This window comes from Oryzias latipes, chromosome 15 (genome assembly GCF_002234675.1).
Source record: "Oryzias latipes chromosome 15, ASM223467v1".
NCBI lineage: Eukaryota > Metazoa > Chordata > Actinopteri > Beloniformes > Adrianichthyidae > Oryzias > Oryzias latipes.
The window spans coordinates 16,247,844-16,265,902 of record NC_019873.2 but is presented as its reverse complement, the minus strand read 5'-3'; the positions used below and the strand labels follow the sequence as shown (position 1 = coordinate 16,265,902).

Sequence of the window (18,059 nt, the reverse complement as noted above, 5' to 3'; positions counted from 1 at the left end):
AAAAGAAGGGCTCAGTAAGATGCATAATTCACTGTGGCCTAAGCCAACTTGGCCCATTCACACACTCCAGGCACTGTGTGGTGTTTCCTCTTGTTGAGGAAGCTTAGCCTTCTGCTAATAGCCTCTGTTTATCTCTCATGGCCTTATTTTGCAGTTGGTGTTCGAATAGATGAAGATAGCGGGTTGTGATAGGGTTTAGATGGACACATTGAAATAGATGAGAAGATATGCAAGAAACAACGTTGTGAACAGATGACATTTTAGATAGGTCCAAAAATAGATTTTTTTCCCCCTCTCTTAGAAGTTGTTGAACTTATTTATTGTGCTCACAAGTACACAAACACACACACAGCAGTTTAGAAGAGACTTTGTTACTGTGACCTTGAATGCCTCCGTTGGAAATCAATTGAAACGTTCCATTAGGAATGATTGATGCATGTCAATGGTGGCTGCTTCTCTACCTCAAGCAGTGGGAGCAAATATAATTCCAATGTAATGTTTAATAAAACTCAAATCTTTCTCTGACTGTTTCCTTTTAATTTTCTGTGTGTTTCCAGCTGTGTGTGGCTCTAAGTGTGTGCTCACCTTTTACCCCAGAGATGTGCTGGTGATGAGATTAGAGAAAGCGCCTCTCATCTCCTTCCCATCATCCTCATTCATAACCTGGTCTTGCTCAGGTTTGCCACCTGTGTTTGTGTTCATAGTGTTTGTGGTGTGCACTCACAAACTACTTATCCCTCAAGAGTACCTTTTTCATTTGTATGGGTTTTCCAGAAATAATTTATCAGTTTATCACACCTCTTTTCCATTCTCTTCATGTATTTTTACAATTGCATTTATTTAAACTCTTAAGGGGCTTTAAAGACAAGGAGACCTTAATTGAATTACTTTCAAACTCCACAAATCACTGCATTAATAGACAACTTGACATCAATCACACTGCCTTTGTATGTCTCCATCTTTGTGTGAGCATGTTAATGCATATGGGAGGAATAGTATGGGTTCTTCTATCTGTGGTTAAAAGCCCTCCCATTGATCCACCAGGAGGCTAATGTGATCCGGCTCCCTGTCCATGGAGATCAGCTGCACGCACTTCTCCATGTTGGTTTCTGCTGTGTCCTGATCGCCAGGGTTTGTCTCTTCATGAATCTCTGTGACCGCGATACCCACAATTACAAAAACGTCATTGATTCTCCTTTATTGCCACAGTTTCAACCCTCTCAGTGGTTGCGACACTGTTTGGTGCAGCCGCCCATGCATAATGTTTCTGTATTGCTTTTTTTCTCCTCACGGTTTTCCTTGATTAGCACGCAGATGTTCAAGAGGTAATTGAAAAAAACAAGCAAGCGGGAAAGTTTGGATCCACACACGTGTCCTCCAGGTGAGAACTTCTATTTTCCACGTAACCCGACACTCAAATGCACACTGGAAGAAGATGTCACTGACCAGGATTGTAAAAAACAGTCTGTCTGTTTTTGAATGGGTCAATATTTAGAAACACTGAGCTCTTTAATGGTAAAGGGGTAAATAGCGTAAACTTATATACGGTTTTTCTACCTTCTTAGAAGGCACAAATGGCTTTACAGTCACAATCCCATCCACCCACACATTCACACACTGATCACTGCCAAACACTGGCAGCAACTATAACCACCAGGAGCAATGTGGGTTTCAATGTCTTAGGAGTACCAATCTCTTCACAGAGAAGAAGAGAAATTCACAGAACTCAGAACATGTCATCACGCTGCTCATTTTTAGACTTTTTACCTTCTGTGCTTTTCTGAATCTCCAAATAATATTAAATAATAATAAACAATTATTTTCTAATAATAATGAAATATTTAGAAATAGCATATAATCCAGAGTTTTCTATTTGATTTGATTTGATTTATATTTCTTTTTGAGGCATCATATATTTCCAACCGGCATTAGAGTCATCCATGGTGCAATCGTTTAGCTCTTACCGGTTTGGGAGACTTCATACTAGGCATCTGCTTTGGCTATGAAAAAAACAATATTCCTTTAATTTAGTTAGTTGGATGCAATCCAGTACCTTTGTACTGTCTAGAAATATAGAAATATTTGAAAGTTTCTGATATCAGTAAAGACATGTTTTAAACCATGTATTCAGGGACACAGAAGTTAACCCCTGACCAAAGGCTTTGGCCCCCCAGTTTTTTGAGTTAATATTAGTATCATTATTAAAGTTATAAATATAAACTTCATGAAGCATCACATAAATAACAAAAAGCAATATTGCTTAAGAGCAAAATTAGCTAAATAAAACTGATGTTTTAATATTTTATAATAATAATAAAACTGAAATGGGCATTTTTGATTCTTTCATTTGTAATAACCTTCCACTCTGCTGTTCTCATTTGCCAGCCTTCCAAAGTCTTCTGCCCCCCTGTCCCTAATATAAATGTTTTAGCTTCACCCCCCTGCATGTTTAGCTGGTTATCCTCATTAACTCTCTAAATTCCAAGCAATGCACATTGATACCAATTAAATTTAACCCAAAGATTGTTAAAAAATATTTTTATTAAAAGTACATTGTTGGAGAGGCAGATTGTGCAGGCACATGGTGTAATAAACAATTTACTTTGCTCTAATTTCCAACTTTTAACAACTGCATTAATCTTCAAACAAATGTCAAATTGTTATTTACTCTGTTTTTCCCCTTTCTTTTCATTGTTCAAAAACCACATGGTAATTACAAACAGAATGTTTAGCATTTTAGTTTCCTAAACCTTGCCCCTGACATATGTTCTTCAGCAGCATTTTGCATAATTATCTGCTGACATTTTCAACTGAATAACTGTTTCATTCAATTGATTCTCTTTTTTTTTCCTTATTAAATTTTGGTCAGTAACAATTCAAAACAGTTTATATTAGATAATACTTCTTTATCCTTTTTGTACTTTTTGAATTTTTTTGTCAAATGTTGCAAGTTTAACTTAAATAGGGGTCAAAAAGTTTAACTATTTTTACATTTTATTTAAATATTTCATCTGTTTGTAATAAAATGACAGAAGCAGTCAAGGATTTAAATGCTGCAATGCCAAGTGTTAGTCTGCAGACTCTAAATATGTGCATTTGCTTGAGATCATTAAACAAACATGACCCCTTTTGATCTCCAGTGATAAAACTTTCTAACGCACACACAGACACACACATGAACATATTTATGCACAAGGACAGTCTAAAATCAAGTTAATTGTTGTCCCTGACTTAAAAAAGGATTTTCCATCTGCTGCGTGAGTTGCTCCCCTACCTCTCCTCTCCATCCCTCTCGCTGTCTTTCTCTCTTTTGCATATTTACATGAGTGGTAGATGGAGTGAAAAAGTAAACGTATAATTAGGCTACATTACTTTGATTGTTTTCTTTTCAGATTATGCCTGCTGTCATTTCAGCGCTGCAAGGGAGGGCGAAGGCCATGATGCGATTGTACAAAGCAATGGATAGGGAGGGGCATGTCGCCTGATGGGGTGTGCGCATTTGTGCATATGTGTGTTTGAGTTTTTGATGTGTGCTGGGGCCTCCTGCTGTGAATCGAGATTGTATTCCTCGCAGGGCCTAATGTTTTGTTTACTGAGTGTTAAAAATGCCTAATTAATAATCCCTCAATCTGCTTGAGTGTGAAAGAGAGAAAGGGAAGGCGGTGAGAAGAAAAAGATAAGGTAACTGCAGGACTGGAATGGTGCATGCACAATCTCTAATCATTCCAAAAGGCCTTGGCCAGTGGCAACCTTTCATGAGAAGTCCAACTCAACGTATGCGTCGTTCAGGTTGCAGTAAACAGTCAAAGCATCTGTAAAAACAAGAAATGGTCAACAGACTGAGCACATTAGTTTTATTAGAAATGACCTCCACTGGAAAAAATGAGGTCAGCTGGAGACCAGTGGGGTACATGACCATGAGTTTTTGCTGCCCAAAGAGACAGAAAATATCTGACCACTTTCATAAAGAGATCTGTTGTTCGGGACATTATCATGTTTTGCTTCATATCACAACAATACAGATCTTTTTGGAGATGTTACTCGTCAGGAAGTTTGGAAGTACTATGTGATAGAGGGAGAGCGGTTGACCTCCATTCAGAGTACTGCAAGTTTGATTCCTGCTTCGCTCGCTGCCACAACGAGCAGTTATCACATTAAAGAAACAGGCAGAGATGGTTAACTGACTGATTTTTATTAGTTAATGTAGCTAAAGTCAAGCAGCAAAGTTCTTCTTGGTCGGGAGCACCTGTGAAAGCAGATGGATTTAAATATTTAGCTTTTGTAGCTACTACATGTCAATGTGTATGCCTTGTCTGATTGTGGTGACTCACCTCTGTTTTCTGTGTCGGGAATGGTCCGCCAGCAAAAGAGGTCCCTAAGGGTACAAGAACCTTATACTGGTTCCTGGGATGGATCCAAAATTATTGTAAAGTTAACAGGGGAGATTTATATTATTAATTATATTATTTGAGTGAATTATTGAAATGGTTTAGGAATAGTTAGTGAGTTCTATTTTTGTTTTGGGAAATAACCTATTTTTATAGGGGTTGGTGAAACTTTGAATGTATATATATTAATATTTTGTGTAAATAGGTTATCTGTGGGAACCTAGGTGGATGTGTATGGGTATGGATGGTAACTCCAAAAGGAGGAATCCTATAAAGGTTGGAGTTGTAACCGTTTGGAGGTTGTTGTTGGTTAGCGGTTAGAGCTTGGGGCATGACTGTGAAATGGCAATAGAAGAAAATAAAAAATAAAGTTTTGAGCTAAACCCAAGTCCTGAGACTCTGTCTGTGCTTCTACCATGTTGATGGCCTCCACGACTACAAGCTGAGCATGTGTCGAAGTGTCCTTGGGCAAGACACTGAACCCCACTATGGTCCTGGTGGCTTAGTTAGCACCTTGCATGCCAGTTCTACTCTACCAGCATAGAATGTGTGTGAATGGAAGAAAGGGACTTTAAATGTAAAACGCTTTCTTGCTCGAAGAAAATAGAAAAGTGCTTTTTAAAGACCGGCTCACATGAAAATCATATTTTCTGTGTTGTTTTTTTTAACTTGTTCTTGTGCCAATTTTCCATGATGAAGGATACATAAAGAAAATTAAAGCTTAAAATTGCATTTCTTTTGTTGCACCAGTAATGTTAGGTTGGGGGTGTTAGGGGCTGTAAACTAATGGGAAAGCGTGTATACCAGAGGTGGGCACTGAGGGCTGCGTTCCTGCATGTTTTCCAACATATCCTGCTCTGGCATGTTCTGATTCGCTGGACACACCTGAACCAGGAAATCAGCCACGAGTAGGACAAGAATATCTGGAAATCATGGAGACAAGAGGCCTGGAATTTCCCACCCCTGGTGTATACATACGGATGATAGGAAGGGGCGGACTTACTCCGCGCCAATGGTCCCGCCCACAACTTAGACGTGAATTTCTGAGGAACTACTGACGCTCTGCAGAAACCGTCCTCGAAAACCACACAGGTTTTTTTTAAATTTGACTAAAAACAGCATTATAAAAATAAAAAGACCACTGGGAACACTTTTAAAATGGATCAAAAGATAATCAGAGGGGGACTTCAAGTAAACACCATTTACCATTATTGTCAAATTGATTTACTGTCTTAAGGAGAACCTAAATGTCTGCACCCAAGCTTGGCTCATAATAGTTATTTTTATTTTATTTTTTTTATCTTTTCCTGGTAATTTTTCCCAAAAAACTGATGTTAGTGTGAATTTTAAAAGTACCCTCTGTGGAAGTGGGCCTTACTGCTTTGTGTTCATGAGGTGCAAATGTCAAGTGTCATGTCAGAAGCTCTCATCTTCCTATACCCGATACTTTTTCCTTCAAGGTAAAACAGTAGGGGTCTTCACAGTGAGATACCCGGCAGCTAGGAGCTCAAAGTGTTGGACAGTGACACAGCAGTGAGGCGAGAGGAAATGCTTAACTTTGTCTTCTGTGTGTCACAGGGTGCTGAGGTGGGACTGTGAAAAAGACATTTCAGCCTTTGAAGATCATTTTGATGTCATCATGTGTGCAGACTGGTAGGTTCCTAAACAGATGTCTATCTTGTTTTCTGCTCTTATTTTTACTTTTGAGCCTCATTCCTTGCATGCCCCCCACCCCCACCCTTAATACCAGTGCCTGGACCTTTGCCTTTCGTGTCCATGCACTCACACACACATGCTCACATGCCCGCCTGCCTCCATTTTACACCAAATTGCCTCGTTTTCATGCTTGGTGTCCCAGCAAATGGACGACTTAGGCAAATTGCAAATAATTGCGCCTTGACAAGGAAGGAGACTCCATAAGATAAAAGAGTTGATGCAGGACAGAAGGGGGGGGGGGAAACAGAGATGAAATGGGAAAATGGAGCAACGTAAACACAACAATTAGCCCATAAGGTATTGAAATGCAGATCTTGTGGCAAATCTGGACTCACATTTATTTATTTCTGGTAAAGAGTAAAAAGTTAGCAACATAGCCGTTTAAGTGAACATGCACAGCGACATAAAAATGGGTATTAATGTATTCATTAAAGGATACCTTCTACTGTCAAAATATATAACTAATAGGATTGGGCCTTTACAGGTATATTTGACTCAACTATTATTGAAATTTCCATTAAAAATCTTTTATTTGGGTAAGAAAAATTGGTTTCATATAAGACTTTTGATTGTTTGTTTTTGCTTGTGTTCAGAATGTTGGTTAAAGTCATCCTCATGGGTGTGGTCCTTCAGAGAGTCTTCATTTGGTCCTTGGACAGACATGTGGAATCTTTAATGAGGCTTTGTACTGTTAAGCTCAACAAGCACTGAACATATTCAGCTTTCTTTCATGCAGATCTTTCTGCACAAGTACGTGCATGTGTGCTAAGTGCCGCATTAGCAAATGGCATTATCATTATTTTAATGTCACGGTCATTACAAGTAATTGTCAGGTACAAACCCCAGAGAAAGAAAGAGCACAAGCAGCTAATAGAGGATACTGTACCTTGGACTTGTGCATACTGCTATATGTGTATGAGGGAATCAAGCAGGCTTTGGGAGACACATCATTTGTACACCAAGTTCCATTGCAGGTTCTTTTCTCATTTATCTCAGCAGAGATAAATGCTGCAGACACAGGTCTCTGTGTGTGTGTCAGGATATGTTTCTGTGTGGTGCCATCGTTTCTGCGCATGTATGCGAGCCATTGATTGTGTGATGATTGCAGCGCCGGTGGTTGAAGTGTGAGAGATGGCGAATTAACAGGCACATCATTGTGATGATCACCTTCGAAAAGGTCAACAACGGCTACTTCCACTCCAATTAATTACAGCTCCTATCAGTTGTAGAGGATCCATCCCTGAGCAGAGAAGACGGAAAGAAGACTGGGTTATTGTTGCCCGTTTTTTTTCTTCTGCATGTCACTCACAGTTCTGCTCATTGTTTGTGAAAATGTTTTGCAATATTTGATTGTTTAAGGGTTTGATCTTGGCACTTGAGCTACTAAATACATCTGGGAATAATTAGCTTGTTTTGGTCAGATGTGTAAGGTCACACATTTAGTTTGTCATGATAATCTTAAAAGTATAAAATATTGAAGTAAGGCTCTAGAAATGTTCTCTTAAGCCATTAGGTCAGGCTTTAGTCTGCTCAGATTGACTGTGTTTGGCAAATTATCACTACGGATGACCATTTCGGCAAATAGGGATGTCTGATCCTGCAAGACTGGGCCTAGTGTAGAAGCCAAACCAAAAAAGAACTAGAACAGCACAGTGTTGACTTTCAGACAAGAAGACCAGATATTTATCAAAAGCTTTTGAAATGACGAGCTGTAGCTTGTTATAACTACGCCCTGAAAGCCTTTGAATGCATTGGAAGAAAAACAAAAACATGCAAATAAAAATCAACAATAGTTTTACATAAATACAGGCAGTTTGAAGGGGCGAGCCTGTTTGCTTCCTCAGAATGGTGTTTGTTTGTCTGGCAGACACAGTCTCAGAGAGACGGGGATTCCTGCAGTGGGCATGTGGGCGGCCATCTTTGGCTGGGATGTTGGCATGTCTGCTTCCCGCAAAATCTGTCCATGTGTGAGCAGTGAGATAAAGGCCTGTTCATATGTGTGTGTGCGTGCATGCATCTGTGTGAGACAGTTTATTTGTGTGTGCATGTATTTACCACAATTTTTTTGTTGTTTCTGTTTTGCATTTTTTTTATTGGTAATCATAAATATGATACTGGAGAGATAATACTGTTATACATACATCCAAACAAGGCCAGATAAAGACAAGATGTATGTAAAAGTTTGGGTTTATTGTAAGACCTTTATAATTTATCAAACAGGAATAAATGCATTTTAATAATTACAACTGTATATTAGGATGTTCCATTCTCTGCAGATATCAGTGTCTTTGTAGAATTTTCTATGGATTTTATTAGTTTATACACTCCTGTAGTAAGATCTGGAAGGAAGTTATTGGAACTTTCTTGCAATCTTAGTTTTAATTGCACAGGTGTGTAATGGCAACATGATCATGGATATACATCTGCAGAGACTTGAGTAGAGGCTCGAGGACTTCAGATAAAACTTGAGAATTCAGCAAAGAACCTTTATTCGCTTTTTTGTTTTTGTTTTACTCCAAAACCTCATTCTGTCTTTTTTTTTTTTATAAACCATTCAGGTTTTCGGGTCAGAACACAGTGGATTCATAAATGATCTTTGTAAAATGTTCATATTTATCAGGTTTTCATTTTGGGAAATCAGTGACATAAAATTGAGCATGGTTTTCGGATTGCGTTTAAAAATTCAGGGCGGCACTAGATAATTTTTTAGTAGTTTGGGAATGGGGTCTCTAGTGTATATATATAGTCTTTTAGGGGTTTAGCAGGAGTGAGTGGATTCGGAAACAGCTTAAAGCTTGAGACTTGAACACGAAAAAATCTCCGACTTGACTTGGACTTGTGAAAAGGAACTTGTGAACATCTCTGCTCTATATTTATTCATGTCTTAATGAGCCTTACATTAAATATCGAGGATAAAACTGGAAAAAATGTCCTGTCTAAACGTAACTTTCGCTGCAGGTAACATTATCCATCCTCTACCAGACATTACGTCTCCCTCAGTGCATTAAGGTCTTCTTTGACTGATGCTAAATAAACCTCCGTCTTGATGTATCAACACAGTATGTGAAGCAATGTATCGAAAACATCTTAAATATATTAAAAGATAACCTGCAACAGATTTACTACATTTTTACCCTAAAGCTGCAAGGCATGCAATTCTCAAATAAGTTAATGCAGTTTCAAATATTCATACCACTAATTTCTGACATGTCACAACTTCTATAGGAGTAAAAACATTTTTCTATCACTGAATATTTTGCTAAGGAAAAGGGTTATTTCTGATTTTCTAAAAGAAGTGAGCTACAGGAGATCCTGCTACCTAAGACTTTAAATAAGCAACCAAATAGTTGAGAAGTGCATTATTAAGGAAACATATCTTAGAGATCAAATATTTGCTAGTAAAAATCTCTGAGATTTTCTATTACGCTCTTTTTGAAGCTATACTTTGTATCAAGATGCTTTAGTTCCACTTAAGTTTCTTTGGTGACCATTTTATTTTCCTTTTAAATTTACATCCCTTACTTTCATTTTTTATCCCATGTTATCTAAATATATACATTTTTGTTTCATTTTTTTTTTTTTATAAATATCTATTTCATAGTAAATCCTGGTTTTCTAGTGTTTAATGGAGTGTTCTTTCAGCTCTGGTTTGGATTTGACCCCACTAAAAAACCCTGTGGTGAAGCCAGACTTGCTTGATGTCATCTGTTTTCACGGTCTCACCCTCACAGTTAGAAAACATGTTCACATACGTACACAGACAAAAATAGTAGCAGGACCTCTGACATTCACACACCCAGTTTGATCTCTGACCGTCAGTCCGTTTTGACTGGAGTTCATTGGGCTGTCTCGGGTGGGAGGGGTCATTAGAAGACAATAGGCCCTAACCATCTGGGTGTATTGGTGGTGACCTAAAGGGCAAGACACCTAATACTGGTTTCACAGACACACACAACAATGTCAAAAATGTAAAAAAAACTGATAAACAATGCAAAATAACGTCTTCATGAACATATGGGGGTTAATAGCTAAAGGCTCTACAGGACAATAAATTATTATTATAATTATTATTAAGTGATATTATTTCAAATAAAATATAGAAATGACAAAAAGTTATTTGAATTTCTGCAGGATTATTTAAGTAGAAATTATAACGTACTTTTCGACAAATGTTCATAAAAGAATATTTAAGTTAGCAGATAACAGAGATATTAGGTTCATTTTATTGGAAAAGTCAACCAAAAATGTTGAAATTTTGGATACATCTACAAAAAGATTCTTGATTGTTTTTTTTAAATTCATTTTTTTGTTATAAATGTAAAGACAAAAGGGAATTTAAGTGTGATGGGGGGTGTTAAACTGTTGCCCCTTCGTAGACACCGTGTCCTTCCCTTGGCCTTTGTGTGTGGGTGCTACAGCTCTTTACCTCCACCCAAAGGGCTGACTTCCTTGTTTTCTTTGCCACTTACTTTTCCTGTGAATTGATATCTGAGGAAAACTAAACCCAAACATAACCTCTCACCTTTCAAGTCAAATAAACCTCACGCCTCTGTCTGGACTTAGAAGAATAACAAGCTTTACACATGTGCACTAACATCCTCGTTGGATAATTCTTTCTTTAAGTCGTTTGCCTTTTTTTTGTTTTGTTTTGCCTATGCCTATCGACACAGGAATCAAGCTACAATACCGGATTTTTTACATATTAATGCATTGTTGACTTACTATCCAAAAGGTAAAGACATATTTCCATCACTGAGGGTCTATGCTGAGGAGTCTGTTCAGCATATCTCTCTCTTCCACATTGGGATCAAAGGATTTTAATGGAGGAAAGGTCAGACACTGAAACTAAAAAGGTCGAATCTAGATTGTCTCTTCTCTGCCAGTTGGACGGATGTGCAGGATTATATCAAATCTGCTCTGTATTGTTGCATTTTAGTCAAATTACTCCACCTTCATCTATTATAATAGGCAGAGACACACCCTCAAAGCAAAGCATGCGGCTCACCATACTTGCATAATGGATTGAACGTTGTTGTAGTGTTCAAATACACAGGTGTGTACTGGTTGGAGTCAATGTGAACTTTGTGTGTGCGTGCATGTGTTTTAAAACTAACAGCTGAATCAGAAGAAAACTTTATCTAAGTTTCTATCACTATAAAAATACGTCAAAGAAGATTGGCTACTTTGAGGTTTGGGTATGAAAAGCATTTCCAGATGAAATACTCTCTTTAGATGTAAAAATCCATTATCTGGCATTCTCCTGTGTTTGTAACTTATTGAACCTTATACAAATAATAACCTAAATATATCTGCTCCTTTGCTGAAGTAAACATGCAACAAGTAAACACAACATAAAATGGAGAAGGTTCTAATAAAGGGATGTACAAATTAAAAAAAAACGACAAACAGATTTCATTCTCATGGCATGCATGAAAGTTCAATTGAAAATTGCCCTTTAAAGAAATATTTTTTTAGATAAAACTACATTAATTGGAGAAGGTATTACGTTTCTCTACACATTAAAATGAACATTGGAGAAATGTCTTACCCCTATAATTTGTATCACATCTATTCATCCTAAGTTTAGATCTTTGAAACAACTACTTTTGATTAGAAATAAAACAGATCAATAGATTTTGATTTGATTGTTTTTTGATTGCTTTTGGCAAGTCACCATGAGAAATGAGGAAAAGCATCTTGTAAGAGAGCTGCATGGGTTTTTTAAGGAATATTTAAAGCAAAAAAACTTTGTAATTATATCAACTGCATTTCATTTGGTGGCATTACTTACTTTAGTTTTCTTTTTAGAGATTTTTGTTATAACATGGAGCATTAATTTGAAAATTTGGCTTTTTTGTTTAATGAGAGTCTTTCTCCTTTTAACCATTTAGACATTTTAAATGAGTTTTTATTAGCATTTAGATGACTAATTAAAAAAACACCTACTTTATAGAGCCCTGCTTACTGATTTAAAAAAAAAAAGTTTTTGAAAACCCTTGGAAGTTCTTTCTTTCCTTCCTCAGTGCGAGTGTATTTTCTGTGCATGCATGTGTGCCTGTTTACTGTAGGTGATGCTATCTGTGTACATTGGATTTTCTGGTGTTTGTTCCTGCTGCTGCCTCGACAGCGGGCTGAGATGAATACCCATGGAAAGCCAAATGGAAACCAGACGGGAGCGCTTTTTTTACTCATGCAAATTGTTTTTTTCTTCTCTCCTTGTTGGTGGATTTATTTGTAAACAAAAGAAAATAAAACTGCTGCAGCTTTATCTGGGCCTCCCATCATAAGAAGGCATTCTAACCCGACTCCCCTTTGCCTCTCAGTTTGTTTCTGGACCAATACAGAGCCAGCCTGGTTGATGCTATAAGGAGATTAATGCACCCCAAAGTAAGTGCCCACGCCTGTTTGTCTGCATATACTGTATAAATCTATATACTTCTCCCCATCCTCTTAATCAACCCCCCCTTCTCAATCATAATTAGGCTTTGCGCAAAATCCATACACACATTAATAGCCTGACAGGATTATTATCATGTAATGCTTTAATACTCATCATAAGCAACTAGAATGTGTCGCTCTGATCAGGGTTTCCCTCTTTTCCCTTAATCATAAATCCAAGGCAAGTTCTCCCCCTTGGCCCCACGATAAGACCCCATGCTGTGACACTAAAGCAAATGGAAGGAAAAAAGCAAAAGGCTCCAGGAGATGAGGTTGAGATTCCTATTCATCTTAGAAGAGCGGGGTCCAAGTTAAATAGCGACGTTAGGTTAGTGAAGGTAATACCCATTTATGACAAAGAGGTGAAAGTGGCACTGAGGGAGGAAGAAGGAGATGGCTGCAAAAAGATAGAAAACAGTGAGTGGTGTGAGGGCGGAGGGGCTGTTTAGTAATGAAGGGGGTCTCATTGAAATTGGGCAAACTGATGGAGCTTTAACAGAATTAAGATTAAATTAAATCATTTATTTATATTCATTTATTTATATTTTATGTAAGGTACCGCACTTTTAGGTACCAGTCCCCTTTTTGAAGTTTTTGCTATGGTTGCCTTTTTTTAACCTTTTAAGTTTTTTAGTCAGCAGTAGTTTTAGTCTTTTTTTTTTAGTTTATGATACTTGGTTATTTTTTTGTTTTTATACTTTTATGTCATTGTTTTTGTACTTGTTTGAATGTTTTTTTTAGTTTTATCTTTAAGTCTTTAATTAGTTTTGTGTTTATTGTGGGGCCTTGAGTCTTTTCATAGATAACAAAATTTCAGAGCTTCTTTTATGTTAGAAAAAACAAAACATTGAGACTGACTCCAAATGGTTTTAGATTATCTAAATACTTGCCTAATTCCATATGAAATATACATATTTTAAGTAAAAATGTCATAGTTTAATCTATTAAAGGAAGGAAGTAAATTTAAATTTAGAAATAAAAAAAATCACATTTTTTATATAACTTGTATGCAAACAATTTGTTAAAACAATAAAGTCATCCACTTATCAGGCCTCAAACCTCCCTACTACCTTATTTATTTACATTTGAACATATATGTTGACAAGTTCAGCTGCTGGTTTGCATAAAGAGTACATTAAGCCTCTGAACAAGCTGTCTCTGTTTTGAAATTTTAGAATAAAAAGAGCTCTAGAATAAAACAAAAGTTCAACTAAAATAAAAGTGAATAGATTTGCCTCATTTATACCCAGAAATAGATAACCACACACAAAACTCTGCATCAATATCATGGATTCTAAGATGGCCTACTAACTTGTTTTAAATGAAAAATAGATTTTATTAAACAGTACTTTTGAGTCAAGTCCAACACTGAATCATTTGAAATAGGTGAATTTTGTGCAATCTCTTTGAAATTGCTATTATAACACAACATTTGAAATCACAGCAAATAAAAATAAATTAGATGGTTTTACTGATGTTATAGGATTATTTTTGTTTTTTTACTTTGATGGATCTCAGTGTCTATGTATGAACAGGTAACTATGGCAACAGTAAAGATTTTAATGCTTTTTTTCTGTTCATAAAACTCAGTTTTTAAAGTGCAAACAAAAATTAAAGCAGAAAGATAAAAAACAACAACTAACTGCTGCATTCCTCTCTTTGTCAACTGCGACTCATCTCTTTCATTTCAAACAGCAACATGTGCAGCAGCACCTGCAGCCTGACTTAAGTGTCGGAACAGAAGCTGCTGTGGCTTAATGCCTAAAGCTGTCAAATGACTGACACGACATCTGGCTGTTGTTTTACAGCTGCACTTTAAGTCTCTTCGCGCCGCTCCCTTTAATCCAGCGGAGATAATTCAGGGGCTAATATGATTTGAGCGTCGGCCATCAGACTGTTGCTGCCACAACAAGCTTTGGCAAATATTTAATAATTTACTAAGCTGATTAAACAATTAACAAAGCAATTGCTTCTCCCATCTAATGGCACTAATTTGTTGTTTCTGACAAAGGTGGTCCATCCATTGGGTTGGACCCCCTTAATCAGCTGATTAGTGCTGAAAGGAATTTTTTCTCTTTGTGTTTTTTTCAATTTTTTTCAATTTTTTTTTCCTTTTAGACGGGGAGCATGGTTCAGGGGAAAAATGCAACTGGTTATAAAGATGAAAAACTATCTGTCGAGCTGAGCAATCCTGCTGTTTTTGTAGCTTTTTTGTTCTTTAAACCCGGATTGCTTTTTTTACAGTTTGTCTTCAAGTCTAAGCATCTCTCTTTGCTTCATTCAGCTAAAACAATAAGAATGATTTAAATGTGAAATAAAAAAAAAAACAGCTGAAGAATTTCAAAAAACTCTTTGAACCCTTTCGTAATCCGCTTACCATTTTCACGATGCCTGAAATGCAGCCACATAAACACACGTAAGGTCTTTCTTACTCTCATGCACACACATAAAAAGCATATTTTAATGCTCAGCGTCACACCTTAGTTTTGGATTAGTGAAGCTTTAACTTTCTTTCCAATTTATTATTTAAGGTGCAGAAAGTTGTGCTTTTGTTTGTGTGAAAACAATCATTTCTTTTTTGTTTTATTTGTATTAATTATATTTTGCTTGTCAGGGCATGGCGTTAGTGTTCGCCCCTCGACGAAGTGAAACTCTGAGCCTGTTTTGTGAGCTGGCGCAGCAGGCCGGACTGTGCGTATCTCAGCACCAGCAGTATGATGCTCAGGTCTGGGATGTTCACCTAAAGGTAAGAAATGAGTTGTCACCAACGGTGGCACAATCCTTATCTAAATTTTACTATTAAAAAAATGGCTTGCTTGAAAGATAATCACAGATTGCAAAATGCTGTTTTAGCACAAATTGGAATTTTCTTTTTGTTTTGACTTTGATATTTTCCAGCAACTCCTTTTAGAAGTGATGGGAATTTCAGAATATCGCTCTGTGGTTTTCAAAATTTGGATTTCTAGAGATTTTGGGAAGCCTCACACTGCCCGATCCACTTTTCAATGTGCAACCGTTGCCATGTTGCTTAGAGTATGGATGTGCTGTCAGGCAAACATAAGTCCATTTAAGGAAGAACTTGATCATTAAAAATATATTCAGAAACCCAAATCACAAAGTACTTTTCTGATGGGGAGCTCACAGCTATTTGCTCACCAGCAGGGGGGCCCATTTTTTACCATGTAATTTATTCATTTTTTTAGAAACAGACAAAATCTTTTTCCCTCTTGAAAAAAATAAGCAAGCACAGTCCAGGTTAAGTAACATGCACTTATACACTGCTGTTGGAAGACACATTGGAGCAAAAAAAGCAAGCTCTCTTAACTTGCTACTGTGAGAAGAGGAGAGTGAAGAGAAAGGAACGCACACAAGTAGGCTGTGTTAAAAGAAGTGGTGTCCAGCTGTTAACTCCATTACACACATGGCTCCAGAAGAACAGGACAGCAAGGAGTGAACAAAATTGGTGCACAGACATTCACCTACACTGGTGAGAGAATTGGGCAGACTGACCGGTTAAGTGCCTGTTAAAGTGGCCCCAACGTCACAGAGGAAATAGACTGGCTCCTTCTCGTACTTTAGCTAAAATAGCTTTGCAGAACGGCCCACGCATCAAAAAGCAGATGAAATGATTTAGGACAGAACTGCAGCAACAGTTACATTTTTGGGGGATTTAATTGACTTACTTTACTGTTTTTATCCAATGACATCCATCTTCAGCTGATATAAAGGATTAAATCTGGAAAAGGGTTTTTCAACCTGAGGTTCTGGGGCTACATGAGGCTCCTTCGTCCCTCGATTGTGGCTATGTTTTTTTTAAAAGAAAAATGCTAACAATTTCAATAAATAATAGGTTTGTAGTTTTGGTTTATTTATTTTAGTAAATTAGTTTAGATATTTAACATGTCAGAAAACTGAGAAAAAGTATGATAAGAGGGCTTTATTAGTAGATAGGCTGAAAGCACATAGATTTAAAAAAAATGCATTTTACATGAGTGTTTTCATGTTTATATTATATAGTAAAAGGAGAAAAAGGATGAAGCTACATCAGAGTCATAATGATGGAAAATACCATGTTTCATTTGGCTTTCTTAGATTTTTAATTAAAGGAAATCTGCTGCAGCAGGAGGATCTTCAACACTGGGTGGATTTTATTTTGAAAGGAACTAGTTTGTAGTGCTATCAAAATAAAAATTCATATATAGTAAACGATAAAAATTAAATTACTGTAAATATTTAAGTTCTTACTAACCACAAAAACATAAATAAAGTGTATTTTTCTGAACAGTGACTTTGAGGCCCTCTCTAGGTTTCAGTAAGAAACTGGACCAAATGGCTCTTTTAGCATTAAAGGTTGCAGACCCCTGATCTAAAAGAAAGTTTAGTCCTAAAAACATGACTCTAGTTTGAGTAAATAAAATTTAGTTTGATTGTGGCGATAATTGATTGATCCTCAACTCTGTTCACTCAGAAAAATACGTACTCCTTTTAAATTATGGATGCATGATATAGAAAAAAAATATACATTTTATTTCACTCCAGCCACAAGCTGAAGTTGGCTGTTAGACCATGCATATTTTTGAAATGGACTCTTCTTTTTCAGTGGCAAACACACCCTGTCACAGATGCATTCACAATAATTTTGGATCAAAATGTGTGTGTCGATATCAGTGCGAGCTGAAGAGCTCCCTCTCATCCAAATGTGATTAAGTCTCCTCTGCTTATCTTCTGATGAGCACTCTGAACAATCTCTGTGCAGGAGCTGTGTGCAAGTGTAAGCAGCCTGACGGTCCGATCCAGACTCACAAACGCACATGCACACACACACTCACTGTGAATACAACTAGGAAACAAGCTATATCCCAGTTCTACACAAACCAGACATCACTCAGACACCATATTGGCTTGACATAACACACACTCCACACACCACATGATATCACAGGGAAACATACACCACCTTGGTGCAAACGCATGTGCACATCCAAAAGAGCAGCTGCTGCTCATTTGCACAATAGACTAGCTTTCTTCAGTCATATTTACTTTCAGCAAGAAGAAAAACGCATCCCAGACTCTGACTGAAGTTTCCCTTTGTAGCATCAAATAATCAAAGCAGAGATGTATAACATTTTTAGAGAAAATGTTTACTGAAACGGCTATACTGTCATTTCCTAAAGTTTGACTGAAAAAAAGTTAGTAAGAAAACAGCCTTTGTTGCTTAAGCATGTTCGAAAGAAAATACATTTCTATCGACAAATTTGGCGACAAATATTTACTTATTTATCACATGCTTTGCGTATGTTTTCATGTTATTTCAAACTAATAAGAAGATTTTTGATGAATCTATTACCATGACGGTACTAAAAAGTTATGTGTTTTCAGGATTTCATTGTTTGGTTCTTACAGATGTTCTCAAAGGGCATTAGGGCCCTGTTTAAAGCTTTTGATAAAATGTCAATATGGCTACATTTTTGAGTTATACTTTTATCTAAGGTGACCCAGGCGCCTCATCAAGTCAGC

The 18,059-nt window shown here is 37.0% G+C and overlaps 1 protein-coding gene across 2 annotated transcripts in view; it reads left to right on the top strand.

Annotated features, from left to right (window-relative positions):
- Positions 1-18,059, top strand: part of camkmt (calmodulin-lysine N-methyltransferase) — a 108,890-nt gene that overhangs the window by 82,875 nt on the left and 7,956 nt on the right. For both annotated transcript variants that reach the window (XM_004077290.4, XM_020709441.2), the window contains exons 7-10: positions 1,315-1,381; positions 5,967-6,041; positions 12,428-12,491; positions 15,157-15,288. In XM_004077290.4, coding sequence (XP_004077338.1) covers positions 1,315-1,381; positions 5,967-6,041; positions 12,428-12,491; positions 15,157-15,288 — 338 coding nt within the window. The remainder of the gene's footprint in view (positions 1-1,314; positions 1,382-5,966; positions 6,042-12,427; positions 12,492-15,156; positions 15,289-18,059) is intronic.